Genomic DNA, 12929 nt, shown 5'->3' with positions numbered 1-12929 from the left:
ACTACTTCCAATCTCATTTTGTGGATGAGTTAACCTAATTATATTATGTACCGCAATTTTTAAGTTTCGGACTTTTTTCCTAAAAACTTTTTTACCTCGGACTTTTTGGTAGTATATACCCATAATATTTGCTATAGCTATTTACTTTAATAATATTTACTCATATTAAACAATTAAACTATCACTTATAATTTAATATTAGAGATTTTTTATTTATTTATGTCTTGACAACCAAAATTAAAACACAATATAAGCCATTGCTATGTTTTTAATTTTATCATACTAATTTGTCCTTTACCATTATCAAAATCAAAACAAAGTAACTGTCTTAACTCCTTGACAAACAGAAAATGACAAATTATTGATATCAAAAAATCATAGATAATATATTACCTATGCAAAAAATATAGAATATGGTCCTAATTCATTGATAAGTGAGGTTTCAGGTTTAAATTTTATGAGATAGATAGCGATCTTTTGATATTTACTTATATTACTCTTCTGTAAAATTTTGTCAAACGTAGTTACCGTATTATGTTTTTGGACAGCCGAATTGCGGCACAGGTTAGGTTATAATAATTATAATAATAAACATAACATTATAAAGTTATATTTTGTTGGTTGTATTTTGTGAGTATTTAATTGATTTTATTTATTTATTAATTTTAAAAGTAATAAGGCAAACAATTTAGTGTAACTAGGTATCATTTCTATGCATAAAGTTGGAACTCAACATTATAATATGCAACCTCACCTAATGAAAGACTGACTAAAATCAAAATGTGGCATTATTATGAATCAATGCTACAAAATAAGACTGCCACATTAGTGTTTATAGCTAATATTAATTTAGAAACGTAATATATACTGCACTATGCCACTATATCAAAATGTGGCAGTATTGTATGATGAAATATAATTTAAAACCGCCATAAAATTAAATTATATTAATAGCAATAAGATATTAATATCATAATCTACACTAGTTCAACAAAGTACAGATAACAATGTTAAATATAAGGTTTTAATCATTGAAATAACTTAAAAATTACGTTCTCAATTAAAATAAGAAACTTAAAAATGATTTTTCTCAAAACAACAAATCTAAAGAAGAGGCGGTCTTGCTCCAAGGGTTATATTATAAATATAAAAACTATATTTATTATTTTTATTATTATTAATTATTATGACAGCTGTCAGTGTATTTAATAAAATATTATAATTATGTATTATCATTTATTTTCTCAGTTTATTTAATATTATGTCTATTAGTCTATAATATGTAAGAGTAAGGTTATACCTGTAGCGACGTGCCGGCGAGTCGCACGACGTTAGGCAATTTGTCAGAAAAGCACAAAACACTTACACTGTTAATTTCGCAATTTTATTATTAGTAATTATTCATCGACAACTCAGAAAAATCAATAAAACTAACATTTACAATATATATATAGGAACTGCAAAACAATAAAATTGTGACGACGCCGAGCACTTTCATCGGCGCGTGCACTACAATAACTAACTGACTATGACAAATACGATAAGATTAATAATAATAGTAATAATAATAATAATAATAATAATAATAATAATAATAATAATAATAATATTAATAATAATAATAATAATCATAATAATAATAATAATATTAATACATACCAAAATCGATTAGTTATAGCTATCGGAGGTGATTCCAGTATAAGAGGGTCACCAGGGGGTTGACACTTTTTAGCGGCAAGCCGATAACAGAAAATCAGTCACCCATAGATAATATATAGAGGATATGCTATTCCAATACCTACAACCCATGGGTTCGCGTGTCAGAAGAGCCCCAGACTAACATTGGTTATGGTAACCAGGTTTATCAATGGTTACGTTATCCTATTATCTTGTCAATGTATTTGACTACGAAACTACGAAATGACGAAATTTCAAAATTTGATTTATTAAACATTTTACTGAGTAGTGACTACTGACTAGTGAGTACATTATTCAATTTTATTCAATTTTGTGGCAGGTACAGTACAATTAATAATACATGGTATGATCGAAAAAGGTATTGTCATTAATTTATTACTACCATAAAATATAATACAGTATGTTACGACACGTACCGATCGTCAAAAAATTATGAATACACATTTTTGTTTAAATCATGGTAAGTAATAGGTACAATATTTGCGTATATTAAATAGTAAAATTCAAAATGACAATTTACATGCATATTTACATTAACATTTTATATACATTATATTATTGAATTTAGGTTATATGGTAGGTATATTAGGTAACTTATGGTAACTAGTTTAAAGTAGAGTCAAATATAAATTATAAAAAACCTTATATCGTTAATAAATACTTAAGGCTTTTGGGGTCCATTTTTGTCATTATATTTTATTATTACCGGTCATTGTAGTTTATTTATTATTACTCATTTGTAATTCATTCGTGCCTGAAATGTACTATTTTTTTCAACTTTTTCTTTATTGGAAGTTTGTCATTCATTTTTCTGGTTTCATGAAATAACCTTATTTGAATGTATTTCTGTATGATATTATCAATTAGTATAATGTTATGTTTGCTTATTTGACTACAACTTAAATTTTGAAATAAATTATATTCAGTTAGAATGTGTTTGACTTGATTCATCATTAATTGAAATTTTTGTCTTGTTTTTAATATACATGAGAATATGAGATGTGATTTTGTCTGAATATATCTTCTATAACCTTACATATTGTGACTAAATCTGTGTTTGGTTTTTTTAGATGACCTCTATCTTTGATAATTGCTAAAGTATTGCAATGGTAGTTGCTCTGTAACTCCATTATACAAGACTCACAATTCAATTTTTTTTTTGAAGACTTCGGAGCACAAACCCTGCAATATATGAACTAACATCTTTAACATATAGAGTCATTGTATTTAAATTGGTTAACTTTGCATTATCTAAGTTTGTAATGTTTTCATTTAATTGATTATCTTCATTTATGATTTCCACAACTGAAGGGTTTTTCAAAGTATTGTCCAGAGCTTGACAATTACCGTACATAGAACTACGTATTTGGTTGTGAACTAATAGTCTTTTGTATGCTGTTTGGAACTGATGACAAGTTGGATTGTCACTATAACCACATCTGCCCCGAATGGCACTAAAAAAAGTTTCAAGATGGTCTTGACTTAGCTTGTAAGTTAGTAAACAAGACATATCACCCTTTTCATTTAAAATTGTATAATAATCCAAAGCATTTTGTATGCCAAAAATCATTCCGATAAAACCTGTTTTGCGTTGAGAACAAATTACTTTTGTACCATCTTCAAAAGTAAGTGCTTGAACATACTGACTTATGGAACTATTATAGGGTTTATTTGATAAATATTTTCTTGAATTTAAAATGTCAAAAGCATTGTTAAAAATTTTACAAAACTCTGCAGTAGCTAAACATCCTTGAAAATTAGGATCTGTGCCGTTTAAATATAATAACGCATCACATACACTATCACTTAAAACTTGTGCCGCTAGACGGACATTCATTTTTTCATTAAAATAATTAATGTGTCGATTAGTTAGTTTTGTTGCTACCCTTAATCCTTCTGAATTTTCTTTGTTAAAAAGTTGTTTAACGAAATCCCATTTTATTTTTTGACCATTACCATTGATGATCACTTTTTTGTCTCCAAAAGTATTCCTTATAAGTTTGATCATGTGTGACGGATCATAAAAACAAAAAACTTTTTCATTATTTGAATTTAAAAAATATGGACTATTGTTTTCCAAATCAAATTTTGCTCCGAGAGAAGTGCACATAGAAGTGTTCACATTTGCTCCATCATATGTTACTGAGTTTAAGTTTGCTCCAGTTTCACCAATTAAGTCTATAGCTGTTTTCAACAAATTACTTCGCTCTTTACCACTCAGGGAATCAATAAGAAAATATCCAATAGGTAATTTCCAGTAGCCATTCATTCCAACAACAAGAAACACTAAAGCATTTCAAACATCGTCATTGTCCAGTTCATAGTCTGTGCCCATATTCACATAGCCATAAACATTTTGACAAGTGTCAATTTCTACATGTTTTTTATGCATATTTCATCAACAGTTAAATTACAGTACACGGGTCCTTGTTTTGATTTAATACGAATAGCATCTAATGATTCTTGTGTAAAACCCGGCTTTCCATCAACTACTGTATACCAACGACGCAGTGTTCTGGTATGTGGTAGAAGATTTGAAAAGGAATTGCGCACAAAATCATATGCCTTGGGTGAATAGTAATGAAGTGTTAATGCAAACCTCCTAATTTCATTACTATATAATTTCTTATTCTCTAAATTGTTGGCTATTAAACTGTTTAAAACATCTGAATCCAAAACCTAGGAAAAAAAAATAATAATATTATATTTATTTGCAGTTAACACTCCACCAACCACCATAATCAATTAAATATGACTGTAACAGTAGTTTAGATTACATTTAAATCCAAGGCCTAAGTAAAAAACAAAAAACATATATTGTGTATTTGCAGTTATCGCTCTCAGACAACCACCAAAATGAATTAAATATAGTAGCAATAGTTTATGTATGTAAATATAAATTTTTTGTTAAACAGAATATATTTGTTTAATTTCATTGTTGTATACTTTTTTATTCTTTAAACTGTTTTCCCGTGTTTTTAAAATATCCAAAACCAAAGATTAAATAAAACAATTTATTTATTAAAAAATAATCATATTTTTGTGTATTCCAAGACAATACTATGATACACACATTACACACACTCAACTAACCACCAAGATAAATTGAACAAAACAGTAAAACAATTTGTACATAAAAGATTTTATTTTATATTAATGGCAGATCTGGTTATTGAAAAAAAAACACTTAAACATATACAAAACACAAATAACAACATTAACAATCAACATATCCAAATTCACCTTCAAATTGTCTGCTGCAGCATCTGAAATATAACAATTTGACTGCAAATCAGAAATTATTGATTTCAAGGATTGGACCTTAGTTTGTAAACGACGATTTTTTTCCATCAAATTTTTAGTTTTTGAGCGAAGACCTGAAATGGTTGATTGGACAAGAGGAAAATGGCGACGTGCTCTATTAGGACTACTAAAATCATTAATGCTAAGGTCCCCAAAACGAGTAGAATTACTGGATTTTGAATTTTTTTTGGCAAGAGGTGAAATAGAATCAAATAATTTTCTGAAAACAAAAAATTGTTTTATTTTGGTTATTCATATAATAAATAGGTAATAATTATGAATATAAATTTACCTCTTGGCATTCACTGGTGAATCTTCCATAAATGTATCATTGTTATGTTCTAATGTTTGGGACAATGGTGAATTTAAACTGGTTGTAGAAGTAGCACTGAAATTTAAAATATATTAAATAAATTTAAAAAAAAAAAAAAAAAAACTTACTTTTTAGAAGCAAGGGGAACAGCATCGCTTAAAAGGATCATCCGGCCTCCACTACTGATAAAATGTTCCTCATCAAAATGCTTAGGACATACACGATGCCAATTACTGACCTCAGTAAGCCCAAAAGCCTGCATCCAGGCACCTCGCCTATCATCTTTAGGAAATCTATGATATTATAATAATTAAATTGATCATAGAAAAATAAGTTATGACAAATAATATTTTATATTTTATTCTAATACTTACAAATGGAAAGATAATTTTACATTTGTATTGGATTTTGATTTGTACACCACGCATATGTGCACCATTATAATAAATTGTTAATAAAAGTTAAATAATTTGAATATTCAAATAATTGACAATTAAAAAAAGCACAAAAATTTGAATATTTAAAATGACAATTTAAAAAGGCACGAAATTTGAATGATTGATAAACGAAAAGTGATAAGTGATAACTGTTGAACCACATTGGATCATCCTATTACCACTCTGGTTTCTTGGGTGCTCTCTAGACACGCGAATATTTGTTGAATGGCCTATCCTCTATATATTATCTATGCAGTCACCATTTTATTTGAGGTTGTTTTTATCAATTTTTGGTAGTGATTAGAATTAAATTAAAATAATGTAAAATGTAAACGAAAAAGTAAAAACTACTGAATCTAATTAAAATGATGGCAAATCGTTAAATCAAAAATCAAACAAAATTTCTGACTTCTATTGAAGAAATTTGTAACGTGGATGTGTGGTTTGGAAGGTTGAATTGATAAGAACTACCTCAATTAAAATGGCGGCTAATTTTTTTTTTTGGCCCTATATTACAATGCAATTTGCTATCAGAATCCATTCTGATTATTCTATTCTGTGGGGTTATTACTTTTTTTTCGGGAAGCAATTCAAGTAACCTTTTTTAAAAAAAATTCACGGGAGGCAATTCATGAGCGCCCCTGTATATCAGGGATGGCCAAACTTTTTTTGGTCTAACCTTTAAATATACTTCACCTTTAAGGATCGACTTTCATAGAAATTTTTTTTATTTTTGGTTAACTATAATTATTAAGAAACATAAAGGGCGAATGACCCTAAAAATAAATTCTAACATAATCGACTTTGAAATTGTCCGTGAATGATCATTTGACCTCTCCTGATAGTTGTATGGTCACTCTATAGTGTATTATGTACTAACGTAACCTAACCTAGGAACTAGGTCGATTAAAAATGTATGATATTATCTACATGGCCACATGGGTAAATATAAATATACAATTATTCTATGACCTGAGTCTGGTGTGCAGCAAAAGTCAACGAAGTTTGGATTATTCGGGTTTGCATTTCTATGCATTGCGTGCTTGAAAATAAATGTCAACACCTTTAAACAAATGTTTTAAGTCTAAAGGAAATTTAAGATTCAGAAAAACAGAAAAACAAACTTACGTAAACATTGATTCTTCCACGGCTAAAACATTTAACTTTGGCCTATGAAGAGTACAGACGTTCAGAACAACTGGAAAATAGAAGCAATAAAAAAAAAATTTGGACGGATGAAATATGTGAATTAATTACCTACTACAATTCCCTACAACTTGTCTGTCTTCTGTGACTTTTTTTCGTTCATTTAAATCATAGAATGAGCCACAAGTTGGATTGCTACATCCTAAACTTCGTACAGCATCAAAAAAGTTTTTCCAAAGGGTCTTGATTTAATTGTCTAGGAAGAAGTGACGAGATTTCTTTTGTTTCCAGTAACTTTGTCAATGTTTGAAAACCTATAAAATCATTATAACTACATTTTAAAATGATTATACAATTAATGAAAGAAAAGTTCAATTTGCAGCTATGTATAATATACCAACCTTTAATTGTTGTAATCCAATTTTTTAACGAAGGAACATGTACATTTTTTTCATTTACACCAACAAAATGCATTGACTTTATAACTTTAAAACTTGTTGACCTAAGTTCATGGTGTATCGAATTTCATTTGATTGCTGTGCGATAAATTTTTCCTTCTATCATTTTATGATAACTGCCGTTCAAAGAATCAAATAATTGGAAATTATCGTGGCTGTAACTTTAAAACTAATGATTACAACATATAACATAACAGTTAGGTATAACAGTTTTAAATAACAACATTAGTATAACTAGTATAGTAATATTATAATTTAAATAACAATAACAGTGTAACACATAATTACAGTTAAACTGATTAAGAGTAAGACGGATGACTTTTAAATTTGAATTCGTTACGTTTGCTCGCATAGAAATAGAAAAGTCTAGGGACTACAATACACAAGCGTCTAGAGACAGAAAACGCCGAATGGCTGCAAGATGGCGGCCTTATGCTCTTATCAATATTATCTCTTATCTCTACAAACTGAACTGCTGATAATGTATGTTGATAAATTTGATACAGTATTTAAAAATAAAATTGGATATTTGGAACCGACACAAGTACCTACCAATTACTAGTTGGTAATCATTAATAATTAACAAAATCAATTGTGTCATCATTAGTCGACAATATTGGTTTATAGTAAGTTTCACATTGCTTATTTGTAGACTTGAACTCCAAGTCATTAATAAATAGTAATAATATGTATAATAAATTATCAATAATCAAATATGTTAGTATAATATAGATAGTAAGTTTTTTTTTTCGGGTTGAATCGACGACCGGGAGGGGACCGCTTTCGCATTACTTCCTTCCAAAGGTAGTAAGTTAAAATGGTATAATTATAATATATTAATATGTATAAAAAATTGTCAATAATCAAATATGTTAGTATAGTAATTAAGGTTAAAATTAATTGTCAGCTTGTTCATTAACAATAAGGATACACTTATATTATTTTTTTCAATATTGCTCGGTACTAAAATATTTGAAGCTTTTGTGTGGTTTTAGTCTTTTTAGTAGAAAAAAAAACGACGATGATGTATAATTTTTTTATTTTTTTGGTGAAATATTTGATGATATTTTTTTTAAAGGCTTTTTATGAATGTTATTTCTCAATGCTAATAATGTAGGTTGTGCAGACGACAAACATTTTTTCAATACATCAAGTTCATCTAAACTTGAAACAGTATTTAACATTGTATCAAATATATTTTTAAGTTTTTGTTTTTCATGTACTAAATTGTCTACTTCTTGTATTACTTCTGTATTATTCAGTTGACATACAATACTTACAGTCTTATTTTTTTTATTATTTTCTTCCATTAAGTTTTTTGTATAAGTATTCGTATTTATATTTTGTACTTTTTCTGATAGGCAAACCAAATGGATATGCTTGCAAAAAAAAAAAATTCCATTTTATTGCACTGTCTATACATGTACACAAAAAACAATGAATCCAAGTTTTGCATTCATCACAAACAATTTAGCAATCTCAGGAGTCTTTCAATTTATTGACAGTGTACATATCATCATGACCATTTGCCATCACATTCCAACAACCTTTTCCATCTTTAAGAACATTATTAGTTCACATTTCTAGACTATTCTTGTGCCTTTTTCTTAATTTTTTAATTTTAGAAGTAAGTTTTTCTTTATGTAGTACAATAAGTCTGTCTATAGATTTGTCTCTAAGAAACTTCAATAATTCATATAATGACTTATCAAGTCGTTTAACTTTTTTACCTTCTAAATAAATATGTTTCAGAGTCCGGTGCATTCTCTCAATATGCATATTAGTATTTATTCTTGCATGAAGACGATGACGGTAAGCCCAAGATTCAACACAAGCACCATAATTATTAACAAAATAATTAGCAAAATCAATAGTGTCATCATCAGCCGACAATTGGTTTATAGCTTCTTCAAAAATTCTTTAAAAGGCTGTAGTATCTTGTTCGTGTAATAAAGTCCTTAATAATTTGTACGTTTTACATTGCTTGTCTTTAGATTTTATTTTAACTAAATTTTTTCTCCAGGCACGATCAACATGCCAAGTGCAGTATAACCTATGTTTTGGATGTTTCGTTTCAACAATCCATGCATTGAAACAACTTTCGGCCATATCAGACATGAATACATTGGGCTGCAATTGTCCAGTTAATAATAACTCATGGTTACGCTAAAATTTACTAAAAATGTAAAAATGCTAAAATGTTCTGAAGTCACCGTACTTTTACACTCGTTTGCTTTGTGTCCGACTTTGGAAGACTGAAAACAAGTTATCTGTGTCGTAGTTTTACTTTTACAATTTTTTGTTGCATGTCCAGTGGTTCGACATCGAAAACAAATAACAGTCGATTTCGTGGCGTTTCGATTATTCACCGATCGTTCTTTATCTGTTACTGTATTTTTTTCGTTATTTAGCACTCACTTCTTTTTCGTTTTTGCCTTTTATGTATTCACTGGCAGAAATTAAGTGTGACAATAATTCTGGTGGGCGTTTGTATCTTTCAAGAGGACCTAAATAATCACGGTATCTATCATTCCTTAGTCCTCGTACTACCCATCGAATTGTCTCATTGTCATCCATATTCGCACGAAATTTTTTCATAAAAATATTCAATTACGTTCTGACCAGCTTTACGAGTGTAATTTTGTGCTTCTAATTTAATTTTTACTACATCTTCAACAGACGTAGTTGGAAAATTATCCTTTAACAATTGAACCCAGTCTATCCACGTTCATTCCGCACGAGGTAGACTGTCACGTAGGGATGTGTAGCTCGCGAACTACTCGACTCGATGAGTCGACTCTTTAAAATGAATTGAATGAGTCGAATCAGTGTTTCAAGATTTGGCAACTCAGTGAGTCAGTTCAACCAACATTTCAAACACAATTCACAAACGACGAATCACTGATAAAGTGATAACTGATGAATTGTATCACGATTCATGGCTATAGTTATTAGATATTGCAGTATCTCAAGTTTAAACAATTATAAACATTGACTCATTCAACTCACCAGTAGTTACCACGACTCTCCAATTAATAATAAACTATATTAATATTATAGTAAACTCACTACGTTGTTGATAACATATTTTTAATTTTACTATGTGTTCATTCATTATTAATTTTTCATTATTATTGGTTATGCTGAAGTGTGGTTATGATTTGATGTCCACTCTTTAAAGGTAAGGTATTACAAACATTTTTTTTATACAATTCAGTTTAAATAAAAATAAAAACGTTTATGTATTAATTTAGGAAGATCATTTTTGATGTACTTCCTTATTAGAATCATTCCAAATTGAATCACTTGTTGGTGGTACTTAGGTTTGGGTATGATTTTTTGTTCGCTGTCTAAAGGTAAGGTATTACAAACATTTAAAAAAAATTATATTTATTGACGATGAATTATGAAATACATTAAATAAATATGCGCAATCATTGTAAAAATGCAATAGTTTAAAATAAATAATTAAACAATTAAATAGTCAAAAAACGTAAATAAATAAATAATTCAAATGTCCAAAAATATAAAAATTAATTCAAATAATAAAAAGGTAACATCCAATGTGCCTCCAATTACACAAGATAACGCCTCCAACAATATTTGCAGCATTATCAGAGGTACACGCAGTGACTTTATTTTCTAATCCCCACTCAGTGACAACACGTATCAACTCATTTTTTAAATTTTCACTAGTATGTGACTCTGAATATTTGAAGCACGAAAGTAAATAACTTTTAAGTTCACAGTCACGATTTATAAAATGGGTAGTTACAGCAGTGTAATTTTAATTTTTTACTGAGGTCCAGTTATCTGTTGTTAAACTTACATAATTTGCATTTGCATGGATATCGTGTTTAACTTTGTCATATATTTCATTATACATAATAGACAAGCGAGATTTTGTTTAAGTTCTTCTGGATGGTAAAGTATACCCAGGGTTTAAAATATTTAATAATTTAACAAATTCACTATCTTCCACAATACTAAAAGGATAGTATTCTTTTACTATCATTTTTAATACTTGTTGTCTGTTGATCAATATTTTTTTTTTTTACTGCACCTACAGGTTTGGGTATGTATCGAGTTATATTTGACTGAAATTGGACTGGTCGAGCTACGGGATCAGAAGTTGACGGGCCGGGTATTTGATTTGAAACACAAATTTGTGAATTAACAGCCTAAGAATAATTATTGTTTTATTTTAATATTAAATTAAATAAATATTGAAATTTTATTTTGTATTATATAACCTACACTGAGTGTCACGCCACAATTTGGTTACTCTCGTGAGTTTTGATAACGCAAAATGTTGCACTGATAGGTACGTCATCCCACTCGTACATGATAGCATATTCCTCAATCTTATCAATCCACTGATCGATCGTTATTATCGACTTGATAAAATTAATTTAATTTAATTATTTAACTTAATTTAATCGGGTCAAATTCTGGTAATACGTTCGACATATTAATATCACCAATCCATCGACGGTGTTGTGATACCGTTTCAATGTTACCATCAATCCCATTGTCGTCCGTATTATTGCACCCCAATAATTGGGCAATATACAAGCTCCTAGGAGCACTCGACAACTTGACACACTGAGCGAATATCGTCACTCACACACTGAACCACACGCCGTATTTTATTTTGACCACCAGGTTTTTTTTTATTTTAACCTTTAACGTCCAATAAATAAACCAATATATTGTCCGTACAGACCGTAATATGCTAATATGCTAATCCGAACACGGATCACACATATACTATCCGTACTACTACACGCAATGTACGCACTTAAAAACCCGAACGATTTTAACACACACGCGGTCTACGATCGTTGATCAGAGAGAAAAAAATGAACAAAGAGAGTTACCGATCTCGCGAAACACGTTAACTCTAAAAATTTACAACAGTACCCATACGCACGACCCCACACCTGCTCTGTAGTCCAAGTTTAGACGAGCTGAGTTTGTATAGGTACTGACAAACAGTTAATAAAAAAACACACTTCCTCAGGTTACACAGTTTATTATTTTAATAAGAAACGTCTCGTGTCGCGGTCGACCGAGTAATAACGTCCCTCTCCCGCGCGTAGACGCAATCATGACAAAATATATATATATATAAAAATATAAAATATATTTTGTCATGGACGCAATTATGGGCGGGTGCGTTGTACAATATCACCATAATCTTATATTCTTATCAGATTAAGATTACCACAAAACCATCAAAATTAAAATTAAAAATATTTATTTAAAATTTAAGTAATAAAAATATGTATTAATATCAAATGAAATTATTTTTTTAAATTTGTATAATATACATGAATTATATTTGTAACTAGGTATAAATTATATTGATTATAATATTGTAATATTATATTTTATTAATTGTACTGTTATATTAGTTGACGGCAATAAACTATATTATGTTACTTACCTATTTATTTTTATTAAATCGTTACAGATGGTTTTTTATTATGGCATTAAAATAAATACGTACAATAGTTGTACGTATAGTGTTATACTTTTTATATTATTATTTATTATAAATTATAATAATAG

At 28.9% G+C, this 12929-nt stretch overlaps 2 protein-coding genes across 4 annotated transcripts in view; one reads left to right on the top strand and one right to left on the bottom strand.

The window, feature by feature from the left end:
• The window catches only part of LOC114125214 (biorientation of chromosomes in cell division protein 1-like 1), a 38246-nt gene that overhangs the window by 15508 nt on the left and 9809 nt on the right, over positions 1-12929 (top strand). The gene's annotated exons all lie outside the window — the stretch shown is intronic.
• LOC126550743 (THAP domain-containing protein 2-like) lies at positions 4825-5902 on the bottom strand. Its single transcript, XM_050202816.1, has 4 exons — positions 5689-5902; positions 5443-5607; positions 5294-5389; positions 4825-5221 (listed from the first exon to the last, which is right to left on the bottom strand). The coding sequence occupies exons 1-4, from the start codon at positions 5751-5753 to the stop codon at positions 4852-4854; spliced, it is 696 nt and encodes a 231-aa protein (XP_050058773.1). The 5' UTR covers positions 5754-5902; the 3' UTR covers positions 4825-4851.

This window comes from Aphis gossypii, chromosome 1, assembly GCF_020184175.1.
Source record: "Aphis gossypii isolate Hap1 chromosome 1, ASM2018417v2, whole genome shotgun sequence".
Taxonomy (NCBI): Eukaryota; Metazoa; Arthropoda; class Insecta; order Hemiptera; family Aphididae; genus Aphis; species Aphis gossypii.
The sequence above is the reverse complement of the archived record's forward strand: the minus strand, read 5'-3'. Positions and strand labels throughout refer to the sequence as shown.